At 38.8% G+C, this 17143-nt stretch overlaps 1 protein-coding gene across 2 annotated transcripts in view; it reads left to right on the plus strand.

The window, feature by feature from the left end:
* The window catches only part of LOC124596294 (ribonuclease P protein subunit p30), an 85417-nt gene extending 70779 nt beyond the window's left edge, over window positions 1–14638 (plus strand). For both annotated transcript variants that reach the window (XM_047135388.1, XM_047135389.1), the window contains one exon: window positions 14377–14638. In XM_047135388.1, the coding sequence (XP_046991344.1) occupies window positions 14377–14528 (152 nt within the window). In that variant the 3' untranslated portion in view covers window positions 14529–14638. The remainder of the gene's footprint in view (window positions 1–14376) is intronic.
* The last annotated feature ends 2505 nt before the right edge of the window (window positions 14639–17143 follow it).

Consider the following 17143-nt stretch of genomic DNA (forward strand, 5'->3'; position numbering starts at 1 on the left):
CACCTCTACAACCACCTACAAACCTCCCACACATCTCCCTCTCGCAGACCTACTACATGTACCCCGCCCTCAAAAACTCCCTCCCACCACCATACAGAATCCAGAACCCAAATGGACCTGAAACACAGTCATGAACCTTTCTTCCAAAAGCCTTAGCACTGCAGAAGCATCAGTCTTTTCCAAAGGCTTCACATTTTACCCCACTCTCAAATTCAGTCATGTGGGACTTGTTAAAGGCGTTCTCTCTTTCTTGCAACCTCACAGTGGAAACATTTTCTTGCCATCAACACTACCAATCAGACTCAACCAAAGGACAATGTTGAACCCTGCCCAAATTAGTTCATTCCTCCATCCAACTGTGATCCACCCCCACTGCCCCCACATCACTCCTGTTAACTTTCCAGAATTTCTTAACCTCAAACCTGGCCTCACCATCATTCCTCATATCCTTCAACATGCAAACTAACCTTACATTCACAGAAAGAATCGCAATCCACCACCTAAAAACTGACCCTGACCTTATAATCCTACATGCTGACAAAGGCTCCACCATTGTTCTTTTGAACTGCAAGGATTACCTGGCAGAAGGACTCTGTCAGCTACCAGATTCATTCACCTACAAACCATACCACAGGGACCCTTTTCCGGAAATCCAACAGGGTCTCCAGTCTCTTCGAATCCTTAGGCCCATTCTAGAACCTCTTCCATAAGTCCATCACTCTCCTCACCCCTACCACTCCCTGCACTCCTACCTTCTGCATGATTCCTAAAGTCCGTAAACCCAACCACTCGTATGCCCCATTGTGGCCAGTTTCTGTGCCCCCACGGAGGGAATCTCTGCTCTCATACACCAACATCTTAAGCCTATTACCCGCAACCTACCCTCCTATATAAAAGATACCAACCATTTCTTCCATCAATTCTCCACAGTTCCTGTTCCTTTACCACAAGGTGCCTTGCTTGTCACTGTTGATGCCATCTCCCTTTACACTTCACATTCTTACTGCTATAGAACACTGCCATTTTCAATGCCCAACAGATTCTAAACCTAAAACCTCCTTCCAAATCTCCATGACCAACAATATTCTCACCCACAGTTACTTCTCCTTTGAAGGCATTACCTGCAAACAATTCCAGGGTATGGCTTTGGGCTCCCACATGGCACCATCGTATGCTGACCTATTCATGGGCCATCTAGAGGAATCCTTAATAAACACCCAGAATGGTTCAGATTCATTGATGACTTTTTCGTGATGTGGATCAAGGGTGAGGACACCCTATCCACATTTCTCCAGAACCTCAACACCTTCCCTGCCATTTGCTTCACCTGGTCCTACTCAACCCAACAAGCCACCTTCCTGGATGTTGACCTCCACCTCAAAGATGGCTACATCAGTACCTCCGTCCATATAAAACCTACTGACCACAAGCAATATGTTCACTTAGACAGCTTCCACCCATTCCATACGGAGAAGTCCTGAGTGGTCCCTCTAAAAATATACCAAGGGTCTCAGTGAGGCCTTCACAGACCATAGTTACTGGGTGACAACCTTGTACAAAAACAGATCTCCAATTCATTATATCTCCTCTCACCTACCACCACTTCCTAAAGTCCCATCATCTGGCCACAGAGGAGCATTCCCCTCATGACTCAGTACCACCCAGGACTGGAGCAACTGAATTATGTTCTCCACCAGGGTTTTGACTACCTTTCATTGTACCTTGAAGTGAGGAATGTCGTATTCACTATCCTTCCTACACATTGTCCTTGTTCATCCCTACCCCTCCCTGCTCCCAATCGCATGCCTCTGGGCTCGTATCCCTGTAATAGACTTAGATGCAAGACCTATCCCATATATCATTCCACCACCACCTACCCCAGTCCCGTCCAAGCGTCATCTGTCCCATCAAATGCAGGGCTATCTGTGAAGCCAGTCATATGATCGATAAGCTAAGCTGCAACCACTGTGCTGCATTCAATGTGGCCATTATAACCAACAAGTTGTCTGTTCACATGAGTAGTCACTGACAAACTGGCCAAGAAACAAGGACCACCCTGCTGCTGAGCGGACTGCTCAACAGGATGTTCCTCATTTCAGTGACTGCTTTGCAGCCTGTCCCATCTGGATCTTTCCCACCAACAAGAGCTTTTCTTAACTGCGTAGGTCGGAACTTTCCCTGCAGTATATCCTACATTCCTGTAACCCTCATGGCCTCAACCTTCATTAGTCATTGTCCTTACCCATCTAGACCCTTCCCTGTTCCCATTTCACCATTACACAAACCTCTGTTCCACCAACACACCCATAGTCTTTTTACTTCTCTCCTTTTCTGCTGCCTCATCACCCATGCACCCCCGTTCCTCCTCCTAACTTGCCGACAGCACCTAGCTGCCCTACCCTCTTCTCCATCTCATCCCTGCACACTCCCACAAGCAGCCTTTACCGTCCCCCGCCCCTATCCTGTTATCCCTCCCCTTCCACTTCCCCCTCGCCGTCCCAGCATCTTCCTTCTCTCCATCACTCAGAAGTAGAAGTTTATTGTCTCGTAACATACAATTTCGAGCCATTGACTTAAAGTACAGGAGACTCGTCAAAACACAAAAACTGGTTTACATTTTTCATTATAATACCAGTAATATAATATACAGTACTGAATAATTACTTAATTAAGCAATTAATAATTTTTCTGCAGAAGTAACAGACTTTTAAGATTAACAGTCCTAATTCTTCTACTGAATAGTAACATTTCTGCACTAGTTTCTCATATAAGGATTTTTTTCAGTGTTTCTAAATTTTTGCTGAGCAATTCTCTTCCTTTCACTTTGTTATAAATTTTCAAACCCGTATAATGTGGAGTTTGAGCATAAAGTTTCAAATAGTGGGTGGGTAGCACAAAATTATTTTGATTTATGGTGTTGTAATCATGTTGAAAAAGATTTGCTACAAATAAATAAGGGGTTACTGTGTACAAAGATAATCAGCTCATATATGTATAGTGAGGGAACACTTAATATACTTAGACTTTTTAGGAGTGGGTGACATGATTTTCTTCGCCCTACATTGTGCATATTTCTAATGACGGTTTTCTGAAGTTTTAATATTCGACACATATGGCTTGCTTCTTCTATCGTGCGCTGCTGCTCACAGTCTGGCTTCACTAGCCAGAGACTGTTGGTGTGTGTGTGTGTGTGTGTGTGTGTGTGTGTCTGAGACTCAAGGGGTCTGGGGAATGAGAGAATAAGCCTTAGACAATGTTTTGAAAGTTTGTATCTGTGAAACAAAAACTGGCTTCTTGATGACATTCAACACCATATTGTTCCAATGTGGTGGAACACGCTTGAATCGTCCATGGCTTGCTGTCCACAATTATGTCGAGACATTGCGGCTCAAGATTGTCCCACTCTTGGACAGTAGCCATTCTGATGTCACCCAGTATGTGAAGAGGGTTCTAGTGATGATGCTGAGCAAGTCTTGACTGACCCCAAGCCTGCTCAGTCAGTTTCATGTCAGAAGATAACCACAAGCCATTTCATTCTCTAGATCCTTACATACTGGAGTAAAATGTTCAAGAGGTGGGTGAAATATGAGTCCATTGTCAAAATGTTGGCTGTAGTGCTAGAGTATACATTGAGGTCCCTGTCCGAATGCTGCACAGCCCTCAACTCGCCCGTAGTTGTGATTCTAGCCAGAAAACAACTGACCCACCTGCCTGGTGAACCTGTGGGACTGCGTGCTTGAGATGTGCATTGATATCTTGGTGCCTCCATGCTATTGTTAGATGATCATGTGCCCTCTGACAAAGCATGAATCTAATTTATCACTGTCTCTATTTTTAAATGTTTTTCATAAGATTGATAAAAGAACTTTAATTCTTTGTGCAGGCAGGATTTTAGCCATTAATGATTTAACTGCAGGTCATGACTTAAAGAAGTCATGCTGTGATGGAGAAGATGAATACAGGATTTTTGTGTACTGTGACTCAACACCTCTGCATTTGCCATTGCTTTTTAAGGCAGTGTACCACTTCAGTCTCAGACTCGCTCGATTTCAGCACCTCATCATTAAACAGTTGTTGGGATCCTTCATAGCCGTTTAAGTGTAGTGTGGCCTGTAAGCACATTTAAATGTTGCCCTGAAAGGTAGCGTTAAAATATGGAATGCCATGTATAAGTGTGTTTGCTAGCATCACTTGACAAGATGAATGGCTTTTAGTAGCTGGGTTATATAAGAACGGTCTGTGGCACCAGATGACTCTTCAGCTATGTGAAAGCCTCCTTATGACCTATTGGTAATACAATAGAAGCCCTACAATTGCTGTATATAAAGAGTGAGCTGTGGAATGACAAAAAAAGTATGGAAAGATTGGAAAAGTGCACAATGCAGTGTTATATGGTTCTGTATTTTGTACAGTATTTAAATTTAAAGAGCATTAGAAATAAAACATTTAAAAAATTTACTAAATACACCAGTTAAATAAACTTCACTCAAATGGTGACCAAACTGTAACACAACAGTAGCTCCAAATAAAATATTGTACAGCAATACCATGTATAAAATACACTCAAAATACAGACTTTTTACAACACTGTCAGCAAGCTGTGTAGTTTTATTTTTCTACTGCTGTAAAGAAGACCACTAACTTTTTTCACATAGTCACGTCATGAATTTTCTTTTATGTGTATTATTTTATGTCCATTAGGTAAAGCAACTGAGTATAGTTTACATCGCCTTGCCTTTCCACCCACATAATTATTTTGTTTATATTATTCAATATTTCACGTTTACTGAGAACATATTCTATGCTTTCATCCTTCTCCTCCTCATTTTTGACTCCACTGGCAGCATCATTTATTACAGCATCAGTAATGTATTTGTCATCTGTGATCTTTAAATTCAGTTTCTCATTGATGACTGCTCAACAGTTCAAGCCTTCAAGATCAGTACAATACTACAGAACTTCATGTGCAGACTGGATGTCATTGCTGTTGAAACCTGTGTCAGTGCATTATTCATCTGCTGTGTTTTGTTCAATGAAACACTTGTTCAAGCAATTCCTAATACTTGTCAGACTGATTCTTTTCCACAGCACACCTACTGAATAAGCAAGTCGTCAGATTTACAAATTTCAAGAACATTCTCATTTTTTTTTATCTGCTGAAGTGAGCAGTCAATGTGATAATGAACCTTATATACTAACATGGTGTGTGTGTGTGTGTGTGTGTGTGTGTGTGTGTGTGTGTGTGTGTGTTTGCAAACACGAAGGTTTTATTTTTCTATCTTCTTACTGCAATACATGAGCAGGTGGGTGAACTAGACATTGATCCAAGATCAGTAAGCTTCTTTTCTCAGCTTGAGTGGTGAGAGGTGCTTTCTGACTGATGGAACTAACTCTTGAATCTTCTCTACAAAGATTTCACATGTCATTCAAGCATTCTTTGCATATAATTGAACTATAGTGATGACATGTTTACATACAAAGTATCTCAGACTTTTCCTGTTGCCTGCACAGTGTTTTTAACTTATGAATATTTGATTTCTTTATGGCAGAGAAGACAGTACTGTTTTTATTCATTTTGAAACCTGTCTTATTTCCTGAATATTTTACATCAAAAGTTCTGGTAGGAAGCAGTTAATAATAAAGTGCTCTTTTGTCACTATTATATAGCCAATGATCGTTTAAATTTTTATCTACAATTGCTTTATGTAGAATTTCAGGACAGTGTGAAGCAGATTCAAATTGCCATGTAAATCAAAATGAAATTTTGTAGTTTGGGCTGTATCAGTTGGCTCATAAAGTAGTACACCTTCACTTTGCTTTATTAAAACCCATCTATAAAGATGTTCATCAAATACACTGTCTTTTGCTATTTCCGTTCTTTTTCTGTCCATTCCCACATCATTTTCAACTGAATTTACAAAACTTGTAAGGTTATTTTCTTCTTTAATCCATTCCTGATTATTTCTTTATGTACACCAGACTCACATGCTAAACTTGCTTGTGTGTAATCATTCTACACACAATCAATAATTTGTAGTTTATAACTCACAGAAATAGTACATAGTTATTTAGTTGAGCATCTCTCAATGTTAAGCATGAGACATGTATTCTTAGTTGTGCCTAGCAACAGTCCTGATACAATGATGATAACACACAAATCTAAGGTTATGTTTAGTTATACCTGTCCCATTAGGTTATTGTTTCCATTCCTTAATGGTTGCAAGGGTAAATGATACTACAAAAAAGCTATGTGCAGGCTGTTAGGGCACTGCACAATATCTGTATCTGTATCTGTGGTATGTTGGAGCATACCGTTCAGAGGAGTAGGTAATTCTTGATCCTTGCACTGCTTTTAGTAACCAAGGGTCAGGGCACATTTGTTGCTGATGACATGCTGTAGATAACTGATTTCATTGAGAAAGGCATTTCACTAAGCTCATTTCAGTCAGACATGTTTTAGTCTTTCCACTAAGTGACACAAATGGTTAGTATGTTCCTAAATGTCACTGAGAGATGCTATTATGTCATCCAGGTACACAATGCACTTATCAGGCTTCAAATATTGTAGAATGCCTCTGTAGTGTAGGTGGCATGCTTCTCAACCTGGAAGGCAATCTATGACACTGATAATAGCCTGAGGAGATGTTTTTTTTAGATTAGATTAGATTTACTTTCATTCCAATTGATCCGTAGTGAGGAGGTCCTCCAGGATGTGGAACATGTCAGAAAAACAACAATACATGACAAATATTTAAACTAAAACAAGTAAGCTAATGTACCATTCCACAGGTCCCAAGTGGAATGATCGTCATTTTTTAATGAACACTAAGAGTCATTTTACAAATACTATTGCACTGAATTTAAAATAAAAAAGTTTTTTATTTATTTATAAGGTAAGAAACATGTAATACAACTACTGTAATACTTATTTACAATGAACACATTACTGCACTGAAATGGTGCAGAAGTTAGATTATACTTACACACACACACACACACACACACACACACACACACACACACACAAATTTTCAGTGAACACATTACTGCACTGAAATTGTGCAGAAGATATGTTGTACTTATATACAAATCAGTTGGTTTTCCTCAGAAATTCATCAATGGAGTAGAAGGAGTTGGCCACCAATAAATCCTTTAGGCTTCTCTTAAACTGAATTTCATTGGTTGTTAAGCTTTTTATGGCTGCTGGCAAGTTATTGAAAATGTGTGTTCCTGAATAATGCACACCTTTTTGTACAAGACTAAGTGACTTTAAATCCTTGTGAAGATTATTCTTATTTCTAGTATTGATTCCATGAATTGAGCTATTGGTTTGAAAAAGTGATATATTTTTAATGACAAATTTCATTAAGGAATAAATATATTGGGAAGCTGTAGTTAGTATCCCTAGTTCCCTAAACAGGCTTCTGCAGGATGTTCTTGAGTTCACACCACATATAATTCTTACTGCACGTTTTTGTGCCCGGAAAACTTTAGCTTGGCTTGATGAATTACCCCAGAAAATAATCCCATATGACATTATGGAATGAAAGTAAGCATAGTATGCCAGCTTTTTCATTTTTATATCCCCTATGTCTGACAAAATTCGCATTGCAAACAGAGATTTGTTAAGACGCTTCAGCAGTTCTGTGGTGTGCTCCTCCCAGTTGAATTTATTATCAAGCTGTAATCCCAAGAATTTAACACCGTCCACTTCTTCTATCTTCTTGTCATCATATGTTAGACATATACTCTTGGGACACCCCTTACAAGTTCTGAACTGCATGTAGTGTGTTTTTTCAAAGTTTAGTGACAAAGAATTGGCTAGGAACCAGTGATTAATGTCTACAAATATTTTATTGGCTGATCTTTCTAAGACTACACTTGATTTGCTATTTATTGCAATGTTTGTATCATCAGCAAACAAAACAAACTTGGCATCTGGTAATGTTACTGATGAAAGGTCATTGATATACACAAGAAAAAGTAAGGGCCCCAAAATGGAACCTTGTGGGACCCCACATGTAATTAGTTCCCAGTTGGATGATGCCTGATAGCTTGATACATGTCTCTTTCCTAATAACACCCTTTGTTTCCTGCCAGAGATATAAGATTTGAACCATTTTGCAGCATTTCCTGTTACACTATAATATTCTAGTTTACTTAAAAGGATATTGTGATTTACACAGTCAAATGCCTTTGACAGATCACAAAATATACCAGTTGCCTGCAATTTTTTGTCTAATGAATTAAGTACATTTTCACTGTAAGTGTAGATAGCCTTCTCAATATCAGAACCTTTTAGAAATCCAAACTGTGACTTTGACAGTATGTTATTTGAGATAAGATGGTTATAAAGACGACTGTACATTACTTTTTCGAAAATTTTTGAGAATGCTGGCAACAGTGAAATTGGACGGAAATTTGATGCTATTTCTTTATCTCCCTTCTTAAACAGTGGCTTAACTTCAGCATATTTCAGCCATTCGGGAAATATTCCACTGATAAACGACTGGTTACACAGGTAGCTTAATATGTTACTTAGCTCAGAATCACATTCTTTAATTAACTTTGTTGATATTTCATCATACCCACTAGATGTTTTTGATTTAAAAGGTTTTATGATGGACATTATTTCTGTTGGGGTAGTGAGGGTCAAATTCATATTATGGAAGTTACTTGAAATGTCTGGTCTAAGGTAATCCATAGCAGCATCTACCGAACCTGACAACCCCATCTTTTCAGTAACAGTTATAAAATGTTTGTTAAAAAGTTCTGCAACACTATACACATCTGTCACCAATGCATCATTTACTCTTAATGCTATTTGTTCCTCTTCATGTCTGGTTCTACCGGTCTCCTCCTTCACTATATCCCATATTGTCTTTATTTTGTTATCTGATATGACTATCTTTTCCTTGTAATATATTTGCTTTGACATCCGTATTACAGTCTTTAATATTTTGCAGTATTTCTTATAATGTGCTATAGCATCAACATTGGAAATGTTTCGGATTGACAGATACAGTTTTCTTTTTGTTTTACAAGATACACCTATTCCTCGAGTAATCCATGGCTTCTTTGTAGACTTTGCTCTAACCTTGGTAAGTTTTGGGGGAAAGCAGTGTTCAAATAAGGTAAGCACTTTATTAGCAAAAATGTTATATTTTTCATTCATGCCATGAGCACTGTAAACATCAGTCCAGTGAATGTCTCTGAGGAGTGTCCTAAAATAATCAATTTTTGGCTTACTGATTACCCTCTTGAGCTCAGATTTAACAGATTTTATATCTTGTTCAGTATTAACATTTAACAGAAGGAACTGCATGTCATGGTCTGAGAGGCCATTGACTATTGGTTTTGTAATATAATTTTGTTCATTTGACTTTTCTATAAAGATATTATCAATGGCTGTTTGTGAGCAAGTGGTTATCCTAGTGGGGAACTTTACTGTGGGAATTAAGTTGAATGATAGTGTTACTAACTCAAATAGGTTCTTATTGGGAGAGTCTTTAAGGAAATCTACATTGAAATCACCAGCAACCACTATTTCTTTGTTTTTGGTTGTTAAATGGGCCAGTACAGCTTCAAGGTGGTTTACAAACAGATTAAAGTTACCTGCAGGTGCTCGATATACACTTAATATTATGAAAGATTTTTTGTGAAATTCTAATTCTGTTGCACATGCTTCCATATGCTGTTCTAGGCAAAATTTATGAATGTCTATGTTCTTAAATTTATGACAGTTCCTGATGAATGTGGCAACTCCTCCTTTCTCCATTTCTGATCTACAATAGTGAGATGCTAACCTAAACCCTGTAACACTTAAAAGTTCTATACCAGTGGTCACATGATGTTCAGAGAGGCAGATTATGTCAGCTGGGTTTGAAGACTCTAATTCATCTATGCAGATAGTTAATTCATTAATTTTATTTCTCAGTCCTCGAATATTTTGATGCAATAAAGATAGCTGACATTTCACATTGACTGACTTAAAATTGGATGGAGTTAAAATATCTGCTGACAGTTGAAAATTCTTAACCAATGGCTGTTTATGTTGATGTAATAAGCTGGAATTATGTTTTTTGATTTCTTTCTCAAACTGAAGGTTTGTCTCAGTTCTAACCTCTCTTAAAATTTGTTTTCTTTCTGTCCTCCCTACCCTAAAAAAGGGTCTTTTCTGAATCCTATAACCACTGGTATTTTACCACTCACTTGATTCCAATATTATGGCATTAATTGTAATTGATGGTATATATTTTGTAAAGTCACAGTGGTGAAGTACCTACATTGCCGCAGATTGTGTAGCATCTTTGTGATTTGTTGTGCACTGGTACAAGTGACGGTAATCATAACAGAACCAATAAGGTCTGGCTCTGTCTCAGCACCTTTTAGGTACATGTACAGTTGGAGAGACCTGTGAGCTGGTGCATGTGTCTGTGACATTGTCATGCAACTGCAGGCTGTGACTCTCCTCCACCACCTATTTTTGGTGGTGATACTGCTTCCAATAAACAGGCAATGCAATCCTAGTCAGTATACAGTGATACATTATAGAGGCGGCCAGTACTGGGTCTTCCATATCAAACAGTGCAGCACATTATGTTAATAAATCAACAAATTATTTCCTGTCCATTTTCTGTAAGCATGCAGATTTTCTCATAACGTGATGGAGTGGTTTCCCTGGTATGGGCTTTGTGCATCTAGCTCCCATCTGAATTCATCCACTTCTACTACTTCCAAACTGGCTATTAGGTTATCACATTATAGCTTTCCTTTCTCTTCACCAAAATTGTCAGCGGCAACAGGCATTATATAACCTAAATGCCCTTCTACAGCACATGATATGCTCTGCCCCATAAAACATTTCCTCCTGTCCAGTTCTTCATTCTCTGGCAGGATCTCTAGCATACATTATGTGTGCACTGGCAATTTTGTGCCAGCAGCAATCCAGAGTACCTTCCCCATTCCTGTGGAATCTTAGCCAGGGAATCTTAACTTTAGGGACCACACACATTTTGTGGCTAGCTTCCACATATGTTTAGCTAGCTTCCTGGGCCTTCGGAAATTGCTTGTGGCAGTGTGGTTATCTCTGCTTTAGCACCTAGAGGGTACTACTGCTGTCCATCCAGTAAAACAGTTAGCTATGACCTGGTAATTTATAAAGAGAACACGACCGTGCTTTGTAGGTTATTGCCTCATTCACACTTCCATTTCTTCTGAACTCACAAGTCTGAGCATTTATTCTCCTAATCCAATCCATAAACTGCTTAAGACCTTCACTGCTCTTCTGTGTGATATCGTTCTATTGTTCCCTGTAATACTGACTTCTTTTCCAATGACATAGTACATCCCTCAGTTTTTCATACCATCTCATAACTTTGTATGCTGTACCCACTAATTTACAATGTGTTTCCCTTAACAGCTTCTCCTCACTCTACTGTCCTGGAGCTTTTACTGTTTTCAGTTCTTGAAAAACATTGTGACGTATGCAGCCGGCAGGTTTTTCAGAAAGTTAGGTGATCAAGTTATAGTACTACACACCAGGGATAAGGCCTCAAGATCAAGTCTTATCAAAATTTTCACCTTCTCTTCTTCATTCAGTTTCACTACCTGCTTAAGACGCAACTGTGTTACTTCATTGAGCAAATGTTACACAACGTCCTGGGTACTAACCTGCTCCGCTATAAATGCTGACCAACTAAAGCAGAAATAAGTTAAGCCTTGGGATGAGGTCATTGAATAAGGTTTTCAAATTCAGTATGGATTATTGGTACCCGATTATGGAGGCTGATTCATATATGATATTGATAGTCATCAATATTTTAAAGTGTGATCTGACCTGGTTTAGTTGTTCATGTTTTGTCATTAGATAAGTATATATTCTCCTAAATACACTCATTGTCTTACTTTGTTTCAATAATACTGTTACTGTTGCCTATGCAAGGTATAATTATTTGTTTAAAAGGATATTCAGGCAAGATAGTGGGATAGATATTCTATGCATTGCATACCCTTAGTTTCACTACCAGTGTTACTTCGCTGTTTGTTACATTTTATGTACTTGAATTGTGTCAAGTGGGTCATGGAATGGTTTCTTAATAAAAACCATTGCTGATCCTACTGGTGTACTGCTGTTGAACCACTGTTTTTGCTATGAAAATAGTAGGCATAAAATTATAAAAACCCATCTAGATTTTAGTTTTCCATTACTTCCTTAACCCACTTCAGGGCTATGTCCAGATTTTTCATCTGAAAGGCCACAGATGATTTTCTTCTTCTTTCTTGTCTAACTAAACAAGTGCTTTGTCACTTACCTTGCTCCCAACAGTATCTTATGACCTCAAGATGTCTTGCAACTTTTATATAATTGATAAAAGACATATATTTAAAAACAAAGATGATGTGACTTACCATATGAAAGCGCTGGCAGGTCGATAGAAACACAAACACATACATACACACAAAATCATAGCTTTCGCAACCAATGGTTGCTTCGTCAGGAAAGAGGGAAAGACGAAAGGATTTTTCCTGCGTGGAATGTTTCCCTCTATTATATTCATATGATAAGACATAGTTATTCATGATGTTTAAAGCTTTCCCGGACTGATTGTTCCATGAAGAATGGCTTTTCACCAAGGCAAGTGAACAGAGTGATGAAGACCTACAAACGACGGAACAAGGAAGAGGAAGGGGCCTTCAGGTCGACTGTTTATCTACCATTTATTGGGAATATTTCTTCACAGATAGGCAGAATATTGAGAAAGTATCAAGTGAGAGTCATCTTTCGCCCTCCTTCCAAAATTTCATCACTGGTGGGATCCGTTAAAGACGACCTGGGCCTTCGTAAACCAGGTGTTTACAAAATGCGGCAAATCATATATAGGGCAAACAACACGAACTGTGCAGGAACGCATTGTGGAACACCAACGGCATACTCGCCTTCTCCAACCCACCAAGTCCGCAATCGCCGAACATTGTATTTCCACAGAGCATTCCATGAATTACGACGACACAAAAATTTTGGCCCATACATCAAACTTTTGGAGCTCGATTATCAACGAGACTCTCATCAATCGAGATAACGGTTATCAGCTAAACTCTGCTTGGAATCCTGTTTAGAGAAACTTTGTAGTCGACGTAGTTATCTGCATAAAGACGGAAATCGACCTGATATCGATACGCCAGGCTTTCACAGTGGAGGGCGCGAGGCACAGCGCACGGAGCCATTATGAACATGCATGCTGAGCAGCGCATGCGCAATGTCACCTCAGTACAGCTTTAAATAGCGGAGCTCAGCGCGTACTCGCCAGTACTACTACAGTGGCACTCACCTGAAGATGGCCAGAAGACTCTGCGCCGAAATATCGTGGCAGGACGTTACTGATATCCGGCAGTTCTCCCGTGTTTTTATGGAACAAGCAGCCTTTTATTTACATTGAGCGAGGTGGTGCATTGGGAGGACGACGGTTCAAACCCATGTTCAGCCATCCCAATTTAGGTTTTCTGTGATTTGCCTAAATCACTTCAGTCAAATGCTGGGCTGGTTCATTTGAAAGGGCACAGCTGACTTCTTCCCCATCCATCCTGATCCGATGGGACCGATGGCCTCACTGTTTGGTCCCCTGTCCCAAATCAACCAGTCAACCAACGTTGTGTTCATGTACACAATAAAAATGTCTTTCATCAACAGGGTATGAAGTACAATATACTTTTATATTATTGCCACAAATACTGCTTGCACATCTGCTGTATTCCTTGTTGAACAAGAGAATGGGAAATGGACCATGCTGCTGACACAAGAAGTGGAAACTGTATTGAATTCTAAACACTGTGAGTCTTTAACTACTATTCATTCATTTTGGTTTAATGTATGAATAAAAATCAAAATACATCAGTTTTTGGACTATGTGGATTATCTTGCTTAAGGTTGGGAAGCTTCTGTGCACTGGGTTTTGTCACGTTATCCTGTTGCCCCCACCCGTAGTGGGGGAAATAGCATATATGGCACAGACTGTTCTTTCGTATGTCAGCAGGACTCTATTGCTTCAGCAGTACTGAGTTAGATGGTGCAATGAACAAGACTCTGTACACCTACGTGGGAATGGTGGGGTTTAAATTCAAATCCAACCATGCAGATTTAGGTATTCCGTTTAGTGACAAAATCAGTTAAGGCCAGTGATTGGGTGTTCCATATGGGTTGAAACTGCAAATTCTGTTCATTGTCCTCCACCTATCAGAACTCGTGCTTCATATATAAGGATTTCACTGTCAGTGCCATGTCAAACCGTAATGTTCCTCCCTTCCTTTCTGACTGCAGCAGTATTTGGCAGTGATTTTTACTGTATTTAATATAATTTCCTTGATTTTATTCTACAGATGGCCGACGTTGTGGCAAGATCATTGCGTGTATACAAAGTGATACATCACCAGGAAGAAGTAATGAAGTGTCAATAACAAACATCTGTGACCAGGAAGTGAACATGGATGAAGAAGATTTGGGACCCACACAAAAGAAAATGAAACAGTGATATACGTCTTTTTAATTGTACTGTTGTAAACAACTTTGACTGTTATCAGCATAAATTATTGTTATTATTTGTGTGATTTTTTAATAAAATTCTTCATATTTCCATCCTAATATTAGTGTTGTAAGGAGATTCCAGAAGGTTTAAGATTGATTGTGTATTGATAAAGACAGGAATTTCAGAACCAGATTTTAAACTACAAAATATTTCCAGGGACACTTGTGGACTAGACTGAAACTGAAGAAATTGCAGAGAGGGAGGAAATTAAGGATATGGAACCTGGAGAAATTGAAAGTTGGTGAGAGTTTCAAAGATAGCATTAGGCAATGATTGACTGGAACAGGGGAAAACAAGTTATTTACTTATTTAGTTAATTTGATTCATGTTGCATGGGGATAAATCATGATGATGTGGAAGATGAATGGATGGCTTTGGGAAATGAGCTAGGGAAGGTAGCAGATGATCAAGTAGGTAAAAAGACAAGGCCTAGTAGAAATCTTCACATAACACAGTAGATATTGTATTTCATTGACGAAATGAGAAAACATAAAAATGCAGCACATGCAGTAGGTGAAATGGACAAAGACATAAAAGAAAATGAGATTGACAGAAAGTGCAAAATGACTAAGCAGGAATGAGTAGAGGACAATTGCAAGGCTATAAAAGCATGCATGACTAAGGGAAAGATAGATATTGTCTGTGCAACTGTATGAATATCAAGAGTTCAGATGGCAGGCCGGTACTAAACAGAGAAGATGAAGATGAAAGGTAGAGGGAATATGTAGGGAGTCTATATAAGGGAAACAAATTTGAGGAAAATATTATAGAAAGAGGAGAATAAGTAGGGGAAGATGAGATGGGAGATATATGATACTCTGACAGGGCACCTAAACATAAGACAAAACAAGGATCCTGGAGCAGATAAGAATTATTGAGATCCTTGGAAGAACCAGCCATCTGATGTGTAAGATATGTGGGACAGGCGAAATACTCTTAGATGTTAAGAAAAGTGTAATCATTTGAATTCCAAAGAAGGAAGATGCTGACAGGAGTGAATAATAACTCGTGGTTGCTGGCAGGAATTTGTTACTCAAGAATGGAGAAACTGGTGCCGGCTGACATTATGGAAGATCATTTTGGGTTCCAGAGAAATGTACGAACATGTCTGGCAATACTGACCCTTTGGTGTACCTCAGAAGAGAAATTTAAGAAAAGTAAATCTATGTGTATGGTATCTGTAGATTTAGGGAAAGCTTTCGACTGTGTTACCTAGAGTACACTTTCTGAAATTCTTAAGGTATTAGGGGCAAAATACAAGGAGTAAAAGATCATCTAGAACTTGTACAGAAAATAGATTTCATTTGTAAGAGTCAAATGAAATGAAAGGATACTGTAGTTGAGAAGGGAGTAAGATAAGCTTGTAACCTATCTCCAGCTTTATTCAATATTTTCATTGAGTAAATTGTGAAGGAAACAAAGAAATTGGGAAATGGAATTAAAGTTCAGGGAGAAGAAATAGAAATTTTAGTTTCTCCGATGACAATGTAATTCTGTTAAAGACGACAGAGGACCTTAAGATGGGTGTGTGGAATGTGTGTGTTGAAAAGAGGGTACAAGGTGAACATCAACAAAAGTACGATGAGGGTAAAAGAATGTACTCTAATTATGGCAAATTATGCTGAGAGAATTATGTTAGGAAATGAGACACTCAGAGTAGTAGAAGAGTTTTGATGTTTGGGCAGAAAAATAACTGATAATGACTGAAGTAGAGTGGATAGGAAATACAGGCCAGTAAGCAGGTTCAAATGGTTCTAGGCTGCAGTAGTTATGCAGAGATGAAGAGGCTTGCACAGAAAGATTAATGGGAGAGTTGCATCAAACCAATCTTGAGACTGAAGACCACCACCACAACCACAACAATAGCAACAGAATACTATGTTTCATAAAATATTTTCAATTTCTGCAATTACAATGCTTGCTTTGCATTGTCGATGATTATTCTGTGTACTACAGGTTAATTATGAAATAGTTCTTTCCACACCAATGAAGTTATATCTGTCAGTAGATGGGATTGTACTAGGCATAGCCTTCACCTCAACAGGGCAGGAACTTTAAACTGGCTGGGCCAATAGAAGAAACCTAACAGGGGTAGGCACTGTCACAAATGACAAAGTTAGTTACAAGTATCAGAGGAAAACCTGTTTTAGAGTAGGGAGGACAGAAAGAAATAAAGCTTTAAGAGAGGATAGGATTGAAATAGATCTTCATTTTGAGAATTTTCTCTCCACATCCCCCCCCTCCTCCTCCTCCTCCTCCTCCTCCTCCTTCTTCTTCTTACTCTTCCTCCTATTCATTGCATTTTCGTGTTTCGCTAAGAGGTCAGCATTATTATACTGGACTTAGCAGTTTTAGGGACAGTTGATGGTTAGATCCCCTTCCTGATGCCATATCAGCACAAACAGTTGTTTATTAAAATTTGTAGCATTCAGCAGTATTGTTTTCTCCAAATGCAATGTGAAATGCTGGCTATCTTTATGGTATCAAAATATTTAAGAACTAAAAAGTAAAATTAATAAACTACTTATCTGCATTGTGATGAAGAATTGGACCTTATGTGG

Source organism: Schistocerca americana, chromosome 2 (assembly GCF_021461395.2).
Source record: "Schistocerca americana isolate TAMUIC-IGC-003095 chromosome 2, iqSchAmer2.1, whole genome shotgun sequence".
Classification (NCBI taxonomy): domain Eukaryota; kingdom Metazoa; phylum Arthropoda; class Insecta; order Orthoptera; family Acrididae; genus Schistocerca; species Schistocerca americana.